Source organism: Motacilla alba, chromosome Z, assembly GCF_015832195.1.
Source record: "Motacilla alba alba isolate MOTALB_02 chromosome Z, Motacilla_alba_V1.0_pri, whole genome shotgun sequence".
Lineage (NCBI taxonomy): Eukaryota > Metazoa > Chordata > Aves > Passeriformes > Motacillidae > Motacilla > Motacilla alba.
The window spans coordinates 27,590,677-27,605,057 of record NC_052046.1 but is presented as its reverse complement, the minus strand read 5'-3'; the positions used below and the strand labels follow the sequence as shown (position 1 = coordinate 27,605,057).

Genomic DNA, 14,381 nt, shown 5'->3' with positions numbered 1-14,381 from the left:
AAGCTTCTGAATGCAACTTGAGCTCCAAACCTGAGTCTAGGGACAAATGCAGCTATGTATTTCCTCAATTATTGTATCTGGTCTGACATGCCTTCACTGTAGAATCAGCCCATAGTAAATAACAGTAATGTGAATAGTCTTTCATATGACTTTTGAAATGCTGTACTTTCAGAGGAATAAAGCTAGCCACAAAAAGCCAGCCACAGTTCTGAGCAAAGGATACTTCAAATACATATCACTCAGAAGAATGTGAAATCAGTATGAGAGAGGTGAAGGATTCCAAGGGACAGTAAAAATACTGGGAATATATCAAAGCTTGGATGGGCTTGCAAGTTCTGGGTCAGCATGAGATAGGACTGAAGAAATCTACACCAGGATTTGCTAACTGAGAAAAATGTTGAATGTAAAATAGCAAGCAATTTTGAAATCACTGTTGTGCTTTTGCACCATCTTCATGCTGAGACAGCAGAAACAACAGCTCTTCTTTCTAGTACCATTGGTTGGACACCTTGAAATTGATGTCTTTACTTGATTTTCTTTATCTGTGTTCTAGTTCTGGTCTGTTGGCGAAGACTTTGTAGGACACTGTGTTTTAGCCATGCAGCTGTTTAGCTGCTGAGGGCCTTGTTATGTATATCTGCAAACCGCTGTTTCTCTAGATTGTATCAAATAATTGCTGAAGCCTTAGGCCCTGCAACTAGTTACTCATGTGAGTTAGTCTAGATCACTTGTCTACGTTAATGTGTTCATATGCATAAATTCTTGCAGGATCAGGGCATAATGTTTCAAAATCTCTCCTTTCCTTGGTACTTATCACTGTGATCTCACATAGCACTGCATAATTGGCCTCACTTGTGGCAATGTGCAAACATTTTATTTGCTTCCTCCCAAGGATTCCACTTCACGCGCTTGCTCAGTGAAGCTTAAAATCCCTTTGGGGCACCTTACAGTTCAAGGAGTGAACATTTCATTCTTTACCTTGCTAGTTGCCAGCACTTCTTTTTTTAACCTGTCCTTGGCAGAATACAAGGATCTTTCTTTATACTTTTGGTCTGAAATAAAGGACGTTAGTTATTTTCCCAGTGGCAAGGTTAGGTTGGTACTTTCCATGACTTAAAGGTTAATGAAAAGGCCATTGCAGGTCGTGACCATCCCTCTAGAAAATGCTTGTTAATTTCTAATAGTATGTGTGCGTAACAATTCTTTACTGGCTGCTCTCTTCCGCAGAGCTATGTGCCCTTTAGTGAACAGTTCAGGATCCATTTTTTTTTTCAGTAAGAGCTATCCCATTTGATGTGGCATACTTGAGCAATATGACATGGTAGATTAAGTAAAAACCTCAATTGATGGTGAATGACAATATGCAGTAAATGGGTCCGAGACAAAAAAAAAAACCACCAAAAAAAAAGGGGGGGGGGGGGGAAATGATGCATTCCTAAATATCATGAAATAATGCACACAGAAAAGGTTAATGTATATGTGATTTTAATGGCATTTTATGGTGTTTTTCTCCCAATTCTACCCAGGTATTTATCTCAGAACCTGGAAAATTCTGCCAAAAAGTGAAGGTGTGGATTTATGAATACTGGAATTTTACTGATTCTGTAGCTATCATCCTGTTTATGATTGGTTTTGGTTTGCGGTGGTCCAACCCCCCTGTTCAAACTGCAGGGAGGCTGCTTTACTGCTTGGATATCATATTTTGGTATACTCGGCTCCTTGATCTTTTTGCTGTGAATCAGCATGCTGGCCCATACCTGACAATGATTGGGAAAATGGTAAGTACTGTGCTTTGGAGCAGTATTTCTGTAGCTAAGGCATCTACCTTCAGGAATATGTAAAGCTCAGAAGTGACAGAAAAGGAGAAGTGGTCTCATGATTCATAGAGAATGTTTTACTTGAAAATACCATGGTTTTTTTTTTTGTTTGTGGGTTGACCATAATCAGATTACACTTTCCTTTAATTTATTAATTGCACTAATTTATTCACGAAAGCCATTTTTACTTAGTTCTTTAGAGAAGGGTTGCATTTGAGTTAGTTTACCAATCTAGCTTGGTAACAGGAGAAAGAAAAGTCACTGCCTCTTGGAGATGGGTTCACTGTGATGTGTTATTCCCCTAACTCTTGGAAACAGTTTCATTATTGTTTTACTTGCTGATTCAAATAAGTATATCCCTGTTTATTTGTCAAAATTTCTGTGAAATCAGTTAAACTTGTTTCTGTTTTGCTGTAAGAACTATTGCTAAACAACTGTCTAGTCCTGGGGGACATGTGAAGATTCCTACTGAAATCTGCCTCCGTTACTGAGAGCTCTCTTCTTAATACTTTTATATTCTGTCTTTCATGGCATTTGTTTAGGAGGTAAAAAAATTTTTCACTGCTGTTCCTTGCTCTCAGTTTGAAAGAAGCACCACTGAGCAAAATCGCCATTGCAAGATCTCCGCATTTTTTAGATCTTGTTTAAGATATAAGAGAGGCATGTGAAGCAAGTAGAACTTGTGGCTTTTTTGATTTAGGCTGATTTTAACATCTATAAAATTCTCATGTAGTCCAGGTCATAGAAACAAAATATTTCCTCCAGCATATTAGATTATTACCCCTGGTTTTATATTCTGATTTGTAAAAACAATGACTGATACTCTTCCCTAAAATTAATGTCTCTTTTATATGTAATTAACACAACTAATTATTTTACACAAACATGTCTTCCAGACAGGAAACATGTTCTATATTGTAATCATGATGGCCATAGTCCTGCTGAGTTTTGGGGTGTCACGAAAGGCGATTCTTTCGCCAGAGGAGCCTCCTTCTTGGACACTGGCGCGGGATATTGTATTTCAGCCCTACTGGATGATGTTTGGTGAGGTCTATGCTGGAGAAATAGATGGTAGGTAATTTTGAGACTATAGCTCAACAGCTTAAATTAAATATGTGCAGAAGCATGTCTACATTGGTCTTCTGAGTTTTGACTACCTACTGAGTCTGTTCTTCCTTAAACAGTTCTAATACAAATATGTGTATGTCCATAATGGGTAATACTGCATGAATGAAGTGGAAAATATGAACTTCTTTGTGAAAAATAAACAGGTTTAAATTCTAAGGTCTTCAAATTTAGTGTTTCAAATTCAATATACTGCAAATATCAGGGCATAGCACATAGGAACTAATACTAAGCTAGCTACTTCCTGGTCAGAGGATCGGCCTGGGAAATAAATTTCCAATTAAGTGAATCCAAAGCTGCTGACCTCTTGGAGAAAAGAGAAAAGCTGCCTTTAAGGAAGAAAGAATAAAGGAGGAAAAGAAATGGAGAAATAAGTTACCTGGCACTACTTTAAAACAGATAAACTATGTGCACATAAAAGAACTAGAACCAATCAATGTAAGTGGGAAAAATTGTGTACCTTGATTATGGCTTTGACCTTGTTTTAGTAAGAGAGAGGAACCAGGTGCTGCAGAGATATTTAAGCATTACAGATGTAAGGCACTCTCATGCTACTGACTAAAGGTATAAGTAAAACATTCCCTAAAATAGAAAAGTAGTTACACAAAGAGAAATATATATTTACATAGTACATAGTTCAGCATAGACCCATTTAATTAAAATAATGTACCATATTGCCTCCATTATTACTGCTGATACAGTCACATGTATTTTGGTTATATAAATCAAAATTATTTTAATGAAAGCACACTGTCAAGTTTCCCAGTTTAATCCATTTAATCGCTTAATAATTCTAAACCTTTAGAAATTTGATACTTCCCAAATAAAACTATGATTTTTTCTAGTGACTCTTTATCCTGCAGAATATGTCCCAAATTTAGGGCCGCTTCTTTATAAGTATGTTTCAAAGTTTCCGAAAAAGATTTACATTTGATTAGAAATTAAAAATATTGGGAAGTATTTGTTTTTATGGTTTAAAAACATCAGAAGGGATTCCCTAATTTCCACTATTTGTTGCTTTACGTCTGTGGTGCTCCTGTCTTAAGGATCAAAGATTTGGATTTCAGCTTTCTTGGGTAAAAGCCATGCCCCAAATACATTTCAGCTGTGTATTTCCCCTTAACAAATAGTGGAATGACTGGCATAAGAACTGATTTGTATGAAGTTTTGTCTGCCTCTTCTGAACAGTGGTAACTAAGGTGATAGCAGCATGAGGGGGTCTCAGTTCTCCTTTTGGTAGAGGTTGATCTTTAAGTTGGAAATTTAGTGATGTGAAATCTCTGTGAAATTAGTGAAGACTATCCTGTTTCTTTCTGAGACAAATGAGAAGCACAGGCCATTGCTGTGCTTTGCTCTGGTTTCTATGCTACCTGTGTTCTGTATGTCTTTCATTTTCAGTTTGTGAAGCCAATGAAGACTGTCCTCCTGGCTCCTTTCTCACACCGTTTCTGCAAGCTGTCTACCTCTTTGTGCAGTACATCATCATGGTCAACTTGCTCATTGCATTCTTTAAGTAGGTACCTTGGTATATTGCTGCAAAAGCAACTAACATATGTTGTGCTTGCACTTCTGGAAAGTGGTGCAATTTTCACCAAAAATGCCTCAGCAAGGGCATGTTGATAGTGGTGGTTGTACCGCATCAGCCATGGGGGTAAGTCAAATAAAGGAAAGAATGGTGGTAGCCAGATGGTGCAAGGAAAGGTATAGTGAGAAGACAGTTAACTCTTTTTCCACTTAAAAAGAATGTGACTCTGTGAGAGCGGACAATTGCAGGTGGCAAAAAAACCCAGCATTAATTAATCTCTGAAGTAATTTTCCATTCCTGAAAATTGTATTTGTTGTGCTAAGAGCCTATATAATATTCATCATAGGGCAGGCCAAACTGGCAGATAAGTAGAAGGTGTTCAAGTGAATAGGGTAAAGTAGGAGTATGCTTTTCCTTTAGGAAATAATTTGAAAATTCTTACTTACTTTAAGCAATCTCATATGTTCTAGATTGAAATTTAACAGTAGTGTTTCCAGCAATTTGCCTTTTAATGTGTGCTGCCATAGTAGAAAGTCTTTATAGTAATTCTATAGAAATTCATAGTACTTTATCAGTGTCTTTATAGTAATTCTAACCCTTTATGTTTAAGCAGGAACCCCTTGTAGTATAGCACATTCTGTAAAATATTAGTAAAGAGCAGCCTAACCGAAGCAATTTTTTTTTTCTTATAGCATTTCTGGAGAAGAAAAAGTCAGCTGCAGGTTAAAAAAATTCAAATTAATAAAAGAACTCATTCATATGCAAAAAAACCCTGAACTATCAAAACTCATTCTATTTCCACTTCCAATAAGAAATGCCTTTCTTGAAATTATGTCAAGGAATCATGCTATTATTTTATACATCATGTATTATTTTACATATTTTACATGAAATTGTTATCTGAATTATTTCTGGAACTAAACCTTTAGTAATGATGATATGGTAAATCTTCTGCATAGTGATTTGATTGTTCCAGAAGTGGGACCAGAAATGGGTGGGTATGAGAAATACATTTAATTATGCTCTTACAAGGAAAGTTGATGTTTTAGTGATTATATGCTGGGTGTGTAGAATGACAGTGAATCTGAAATGACTAGAAATGGAATGCTAGAAACCACAACATTTCTTTCCTGTGCTTGGGTCTATCATAGTAGATACTGAAAAATATTCAGTGCAGTCACATTTATTAATTTCATAGCTCCAATGAGTATTCTGCAGAAGAGTGGCACATGTAGCTGCAAACTATTTCATCACAGTCTTCCCTGAGCCTGACACCTACTTTTAATCCAGTCAAAAGAGGCAAACAATGCTGAATTCTATAGTTAGGGTATGTATTAAAATTTAAATAGTATGACTGGGATTTCAAAGCCACATCAGTGACATCTTTTGCCCAGCTCCCATTAATGTGAATGGGAATTGGATTGCCAAATTTGTTAGGCAGCTTTGAAGATCTCATTCCAAGTGCACTAGCTGCAGATACAAGTTGCTAAGCTGATTTACTTCACTGGAGGAATGAGACCAGTGTTAGGTTAGATCTGTAGAGAAGTGTCTAGTGCTATATTGAGAGTATTCCTCACATGAGTGTTTTACCCTCCTTCCCCTCTCCTCTGTGGCTCTCTCCTCAGTAATGTTTATTTTGATTTGAAATCCATATCGAACAAGCTCTGGAAGTACAACCGCTATCGCTACATCATGACCTACCGTGAGAAGCCATGGCTGCCTCCACCATTCATCTTCCTGAGTCACATTGGGCTTCTGATAAAGTGCATCTTCCACCATCAGCCCCCAAATGAGTTGGACCAAGAGGAAGGCGACGTTGGACTAAGTAAGCTGGGAACCAAAATAAATAGTTCATCATCACTCCCATCACTGTGGAGTTGAGTTCTGAAAAAAAAAGAAAAAAAAGGGAGTAATGCTTTCTTTATTTTTGGCTGTTGCTGTGCTGCATACTGTGCATCAGTCAAGATACCTCACAACTCTGAGCTGAAATAAAGGCACAGCAACTTATTCTGTAGGAACTAAATTATTTCTTATTTTAAAAGAAATTAAGCAATGGCAAAGATATAAATTTCTGTATGTTTGTCATGAAAAGATGAATAATTCCTTTATCATTACCTGGGGAAAGTTGCTGCCAAGCCCAAGGGTAGAGGAGATCCAGTGATTGCAGATGCAGAGAGGCTTCCCACGTCCTTACCTCATTTGTCCCTTTGTGCACTGGCTTATCACTGCACCTTACCTTCTTCACTTTTCCCAGCCTGGACTACTTCATTCCAGGTCTTTCCTAATGCTTCCTTTAAGGTGATGCCAGTTCCCTATCCCACTGTCACCATCTCTGCCAGGAATAGCCTGAGCTGTTGTGGGAAAGGCACTTCAAGATACTGGGATGGAAATGAATACTCAGTAGTGGGGCTTGGTGGTGAGTGTGAGGCAGGGGAAGAGGTGACTGTAACCACATCTAAAAAAGACTTGGGAAACATTAATATCTAGTATTATACAGCCTTATCCATTTTGATGCATAGTACACCCTTGATGCCTTGTAACAGAGGTGAGCAGACCCTGTGTGGGTTATGCCTCACTTAGAATTTTCTCTGCTGAACATGAATCCCTGAAGACACCTGGCATGCTCACATGCCACTCACAGGTGGTTACGGAGCTCAAAAACAGGCTTACTTAATCAATGCTGAGCTACTGTAGTGCTGCTCCCTGGTTCAGCTGCCCCATCATGATTGGATACACCAGCCTGCCTTTGAAGTGCCATTGCTTGTTTTATGTGCAAGCACAGCATAAGTCAGTGACATAGCATAGAGGGTGTCTTGTAAGGAGCATTAGGCTGAAGGAAAACTGCTTAGCACCTCTGAAAATCCTTGCACAGAAGGCATGCTTTCCTTACCTTTCTCTCACAAAGAGAATTTTTTTTCTGTCTAGGCACCTCTGGGGACCTTTCCTATACATTTTTGCTTGAGCTTTCTCTTACTTTAGTTTTGGTGTTATAATTAACTGGTTTTTCACAATGAGTACCCAGGGCCACGCTGTGGAAATTCAATGACAAGACACAGAGTAAAATTTTGGAGAAAAAAACACAGGTCAAATGGGAGAAAATTGTCTGGAAGGTGATGAAGTCTCATTTGGAGTGAGAGTGGTCTTCACTGCTGAGCTGTGTGTTGCAGCTGAGTAGTACATCCTTGTAGCAAACACCCCCTTGTTGCTTGGAACAGGCACCTCTCCAGCAAGTGCAGTGAGAACTTTGGTACATAGAAAAGGACAGAAAATAGGAGCTTGGAAAATGTGGCGTTGGAGCCAGACAAGCAGCTTTCCACCATATGCACTTCTTTGTACTGCCTTGTAATGGAACCGTTCTCTCAGAAGTCTTGGTGTGCTAGAAGAATAGCACCATAAGCAGCCCAAGTTATGGAGTTTTAAACTTCCTAATACTTTTTTCCCCCCAATAATCTTGGGGTGGAAGGTCTTAATGTTTTGTACATATGAACTTTTACTAAGGATATATGAATGTTGTATAGATATGAGCATATTAACCAATCAGGTGAAAAAAAAATAAATATAAAGCTTTGCAACTCTGAGCACCTGAATGGACTGTAGTTGTTGTGGGTGACTAGCTCTAAATGAATGCCTGGGCCAAAACTGAGTGAAATTTTTGTAAGGCTTACATGTTCGTATCTAAGTCTTGGGAATGACTCATGTTTAACAAAGTACAGGAAAAAATTTGTGAGAAAATTAATCTTTGTGAGCAACCATTCAGATGTGTATTTTTGAGGCTTTAAAGAGGAGTGTACTAGAATTTTTGTCAGTGTGGTTTTGTTCCCTGTGTAAGGAAAGAAAAAAATCCCATATTTTCATGTATTTGAGTCTTTAAACTCAAGCCCAAATTCATGCACTTAGGCCTGATTCATTCTTGTCAAGGGAGGGAGTGTAAACAAGTTTTTTGACTGGATTTTTTTTTCCTCATGCATACTTATAAATTATTGCAATTATTAACATGCTTCATACTGATTCCTACCTCCTTTATTCAGAGCTCTACCTGAGTGATGAGGAGTTAAAGAAACTCCATGACTTTGAGGAACAGTGTGTAGAAGAATATTTTCTTGAAAAGAATGAAAATCTGAGTTCCAGTGGTAGTGAAAGGATCCGTTTGACCACAGAAAGGTGTGTTTTCATGCATATTTATGTTCTTTGCATAAATTTGTCATATAAAAAGACTGATAAGTTAATGCTTTTGAAGCTGGCTATGGCCACTCTGAATATGCATAAGCCTTGTTAATTTGATGGAACTATGTCTGTTTCAGTATCTGCATCTCTTTGAGGTGCAGGTCTGATCTGTCTGGGAAGTCTTGCTGACAGAATTGCATCCCCAGACCCGTGCAGTGTGCATGTGGTTAAAGGGGTACAGCAAGGCGCTGCTTAGTTTCACTTGCGCAGATCAGGTAGCACTACAAAAGCAAGCCAGAGAACAGCACACAATATGTAATTTTATTTAAAAGCTTAGTAGTGTAGGGACGCTGAGAGTATTGCTTGTGATTGGGTATGATTGCTGTTTACAGAAACAACCTGAAAACCATTGTAGCATTATTTGCAATATAGTGTCTTAGTTTATGCAACGTCAATACACAGCTACCAACTGGGTTTCAAAACAGTCAGTATTGGCCTAATTAAGCTTTTTTATTGAAATCAATGGTAAATCTACCATTAAGTTTAATGGGAAGAGTTAAAAAAATGAGCACTATAAAAAAATCTTACTGAATGCCAGCACTGATTTCATCTAACAAATTTGTTTTGCCTAGAGAAAGCATAACATTATTTTCTGCATGTTAAAGTTAAACACAGAAGCAAAAGAAACATCCTCTTTAAAGAAATTAAATAAGTAGTTTTGTTCAGAAACTGCAGAATTCATTACTTCAAGAAGATCTCATTTACTGGATAAATATATATCTGGAAAGGAATTTTTTTCTGAGTGCAAGTGAAACACTCTTCACAGCATTGTATGACATCAATGCAAGAAACTATTTTAGATTAATAAAATGTTCAGGGACACTGGTCCTTGATTTTATGCAGCAAGGGCTTAATACTACATATTCTAGTTACTTTGTAACAAAGGAAAGAAATTACTACTGCATATTGCCTGCAGCTAACTTATCATTGTCTTAGTGATAAAGTAACAGAGAATATCTTCAGAAAATACAAAGATACTGATTTGGTTAAAATGATTTAATTCCAGGCCAAGAAGTTCCTTCACTTTTCACTGGGAATTTGAGGATAATAAATAAGGCTTTTGTTTTTCTGTTGGGCAGTTGAATTTTACCTGAAGATAACCAATGCCATAAGATGCATAGGATCTCCTTCTGGAGGCCAAATATGTTCTTGGGAAGACCTGTTTCTCAGCAGTCTCTAGTATTTGAAAAATGCAACATGAAAGAGTTTGTGTGAGCCTTATCCTTCTCATGCTTACCCAAGAAATGTAAAATGCAGGATGTCCAGATGACAGGAAGTATACTTCATTTGCAGCCATACCCAATGTAACCTGCCATCAATGTTTTAGTAGTTCTATGGCAATGAATGAGTATTAGTAGGAAAACAGCAAATTTTAAAATAGATATTCCTTGAGCGAAATGTTTGTTTCCTTAAGAAACCCACTGGCAGTTTGGCTGGGTTTTGTCAAATACAGGTATTAATGGCAATGAAAATCACCATTTAAATAAAAGCCTGTTTGAAACACTGACTTTTTGAAATTTATTAATGGTTTCTTCCATAGTCTCTCAGATGCAAAGATCTATCTTTTGGTGTTTTAGTTATGTTTTCTTTTTCTCCCTAGAGTGGAAGAGATGTTTCAACAACTTAAAGAAGTGCATGAGAAGGTATTTTATATTAAGGAGTCTTTACTCTCCTTGGACAGCCAGCTAGGACATTTGCAAGACCTGTCTGCCCTGACAGTGGACATCCTGAAAGTACTTTCAGCTGTAGACACCTTGAAGGTGGAAGAAGCCTTACTGGCTGACACAAAACATCAAACCTGTAGGAAGCTGCCCCATAGCTGGAGCAATGCATTCTATTCCAAGACCTTGAGCAGCCTGGAGGGCTTGTATGACAAGAAATACCACTATTATAGCATGCCACCCTCCCTCTTACGGAGCTTGGTAAGGACACAGTCTCCATCAGAGTGCAAACTCTTGAAGTCTGAGAGTAACAATGTCGTAGAAGACAGCTCTCAAAAGGTGGAAATAGAAACAGACACACTCACTTCAGGAGTATCATCTGAGACTAAGTCGACTCCTAGGTATGGGCAGTTTTTGCTGGTGCCCCCTGACCATCAAGGAGGGTCTTTTTCTGAGGATGTCACCTTAAATTTGTCCTTTTTGGACACTGCTGCCAAGTACAAGGATGAAGCATTCAGAGATGACCTACAAAGTAGCATTATGGTTCCGCAAAACTTGCCAGGTATCAGCTTCCTTGGGAAAGAGACAGAAGGTTACCAATGGAGCCAGAGAGACTTTGTTATTCATTTGCCATCAGAAAAGATTAATGCTGCAGAAGCTGCTCATCCTCTTGCTCTCCAGCTACCGCTGGATATTGAAGAAAGTGCAGCATCCCTCTGTGATGACAGGGAAGAAATTGAAGGTGGTTATGTGAACTGGGGATTCTCTGAAGGTGATGAAAAAGGAGTTTTCATCTCAGATTCAAAGAAGAAAGCCCTGTACCTCCATTCCTCCTATGACAGGGATAACAATTGCCAGAATAATCCCACGAGGCATGTCCAGTTAAGTGATTCAAAGTCCTTCTCCTACAACTCTGTCAAGTCATGTCACAGCAGCAGCATCTCTCAGAACAGGCTGAAGCGAAGCATATCCTTCTGGATCAGTCCTCCCTGGAGGGACTGGAGTTTCTGCAGAAGCAACAGCTTATCGTCCCCTAGGAAAGAGAGATCAGGGAAATTCTGCAAGCCTGTAGGCGGTAATTATAAAACATTAAATGTGTACTGTATCTTCTGCTGGAGAGTCCAAGACATCAAAAAATGTTTCATTTGTACCCAGAAGGTATTAAATGCAGTGGTGGATAGTAGCTGAGAGTCCAGAGTTACTCTTTCACTTTGCTTGTGTGGATCTGGGTGTTGGGAATATGTGAACTGTGCCTGGTATCTAAGCTGCAACACACCTGTGTGTCAGGCACCCTGATCTGCCCCACCTCATGGAATCTCCCCGTCTGTGGCTACACAGCCAGGTGGCAGAAGGATTGTACTCACTCTGGGGAAGTTTCTTGCCCTGGGGATGCAAAGACAGAGTTGCAGGAACCAAAATACATTTAATGATTCCATAGAGATACATTAGCAGTATCAGCGATAGGTGCATGGGGAAGGAAAAGGCATACTTTTCTGTAGTCAGTTTAAATACCTCTCCATCCACCCTCAAGTTGGCTTACCAAGCGTTAAAATACATCAGATTCCAGTTTTAATTATGTATAGTATGAGGTGATGGATGACATTAGCTGTTTTATGTCTTGTGATGGTGCACATCTTTGCATGGGACTGCTTGAGTACTGAGCTTGGATATCACAACTCTTTCTCAGACTGCTTTAGACATCTGCTAGTTCTCAGTTCTATCAGATTTTTCCTTAGTAAACAGAAACTTAAAGGTGTTTTTTGACTCTTTCCTGCAGAATCTTTAGGATCCTGTGAGCTACACTACAGTGAGGCAACAAAAGCAAAACAGCAAAACAGAGACAGAAAGTCTGGGAGAGAAAAGAGGAATCAAAAACCTCTTCAGGTGCCGGTATGGACAGATGCAAGAGAATCCTATATCTCAAAATTGTCTTTTTAATTCCTAAAGAGCAGTTCTGCAGTGTTGTTTAATTGAAAATGCAAACATTTAAAGTGCTGCATGCAAACTGCAGCATCTCCTGTGTGTGTCTAGCTTTGGTTCAATTTTACTTTTTTTTTGGTTGTGTGTGATTTCTGTTTTGATTTTGCTGGCATCCAGGGACTTTGGTATACCGTGCTGATACTGATTTTGTGGTGATTCACAAGCGTAAATCAGTCGTTGCATTTCAGCTGTCAAGAGGACTTGTGGAGGCTTCATGTCTAGACTAGACATGAAGATCTGGACTAGACTGAAGCAGTGACCATATCCAGGGAGTTTACAACTGTACTTCAGGCAAGATGGGCCTCATAATGTTGTCTCCTGCCTGCAAGAGTCCCATAGACTTTTCTCTGAATCCATCAAACATCTAGTACATTGCAGAAAGTATATTGATTGTGTATATGTGTGGTGCAACTTTTGCAGCTGAGTCTGTGTGTTGATAAATAAAAGTCTATTTCTAGCACCTATAAAGAAATTTCTAGGGTCTTCATTATCTGGAAAGAATTATGTTTAGTGAGATGAATACTGAAGGCTGGTTTGTTTACATAAGATACACAGGTCAGCAAAGGATCTTGGACTTGAACATAGAAATCTGGTATCTCTCAAGGTGTTAGGTCTCAAAGTTCAAATACCTTCAGAGAGTGTGAGACTGTAGTACTTGCTAGACAAAAGCAACGTGTCTTCTGCAGTTTGTAACAAAACTGGGAAAATCTGTTTCTCAGTTGGGAGTGCATTCATTCATGCATTGGCATTTCAGAGATGTTGACATCACAGTGCTGTCAGGGGAACTGTGGAGATGCTAGTCATTCTGTAAATTCAGTATTGTTTTGTCTGTGTCTTGGCAGGTGATTAGAGTGGATGATTGTCCCCAGAACACTCAAGTGAACTCAGAGCCTGCAGAAATCAATGTCTGGGATGAGCAAGAGAAACACAGCAAGAATTGGCTCACTGTGTCTAATTTCAGTCAGCTAAGTATGTTACATGTTACATATAAAATGAATTTCAGAACAGTTTTCAAAAAGAAGCAGTTAATATAGTTCAGAAAATCCAAGTGTCATCCACCATTTTCACCTTATGGCATAACTTTTATAGAATTAGACTTAGTTTGTCTTGGTTATTTGATGCAACATTGAAGAGGCAAAAGAGTCATAGGATGGATGGAAGGTCAGGTGAATCTTTTTGGGACCACTGCCTGTCTTCCATGGGAGATAGTTGAGTGCTAATCCTCAGGAATAAGTAGGAAGAATGATATCTTTGTCTCCTCTCCTGAAGTGTCTTCTAAAGTGACATCTTGTAAAGTGACATCCTGGCTAATTGCAAAAAAATAAACTCATTATTTTTCAGGACACCTACCCTCCCAAGCAGTGTCGTGATACTGTATTTACTAGCAGATCTTCTGCCTGCGCTATTCATTTCTTATTGCTCAGAAACACATGCTCCAAAGGGAAGAAATTAATATTGTCTCTTTTGGAGTGAAAAGGAATGGCATTCTGACCCTTTGTTTAGTAATTCTCCGTCTCTTTCCTTCTCAGAAATTCTATGCATCATTCATTTTTCATCTCATCTTTCAACTTTGCTGTGATGTGGATCACTGGTTTCATCCTGCGAGCTGCTGGGAGAAGTACTAGACAGTGCTGTGGCTCAGTACCACTCAGAGCTCAGCCCTCAGAGGAGGGCTGTACTCCAAAGTCTGCTGAAAAAAGTGGAAATAGTCTGTTTAGCCCTTTGAAATTCTATCATTGTTTTTTTAACCCATTACGCATTATACTGGGACAATATGGTGTATAGGTGTTTATTTTACAACACTGTGTAGCAACGGAGTTGTTCATTTGCCCTCCAGAAATAGCTGACAGCTTATCTTTTGACTAGGTTTGGAACGTCTCCACTACAAGCACCAGAAAATTAAAAATCCAGACTTTGGTAGGCATACCATACCATTCTGTGATTACCTGAGGCATTCTCGAGAGGTAAGACCTAGGATTACACATCCTAGTCCATAATTTTGGCTTTGATGAGCCCAGAGTAGCTCTACAGTCATCCCTGGATTTGCCA

At 38.8% G+C, this 14,381-nt stretch overlaps 1 protein-coding gene across 6 annotated transcripts in view; it reads left to right on the top strand.

The window, feature by feature from the left end:
- Window positions 1-14,381, top strand: part of TRPM6 (transient receptor potential cation channel subfamily M member 6) — a 93,406-nt gene that overhangs the window by 49,560 nt on the left and 29,465 nt on the right. For all 6 annotated transcript variants that reach the window (XM_038123960.1, XM_038123959.1, XM_038123963.1 and 3 more), the window contains 9 exons: window positions 1,527-1,778; window positions 2,714-2,888; window positions 4,341-4,455; window positions 6,093-6,292; window positions 8,496-8,628; window positions 10,292-11,427; window positions 12,130-12,242; window positions 13,175-13,301; window positions 14,199-14,296. In XM_038123960.1, the coding sequence (XP_037979888.1) occupies window positions 1,527-1,778; window positions 2,714-2,888; window positions 4,341-4,455; window positions 6,093-6,292; window positions 8,496-8,628; window positions 10,292-11,427; window positions 12,130-12,242; window positions 13,175-13,301; window positions 14,199-14,296 (2,349 nt within the window). The remainder of the gene's footprint in view (window positions 1-1,526; window positions 1,779-2,713; window positions 2,889-4,340; window positions 4,456-6,092; window positions 6,293-8,495; window positions 8,629-10,291; window positions 11,428-12,129; window positions 12,243-13,174; window positions 13,302-14,198; window positions 14,297-14,381) is intronic.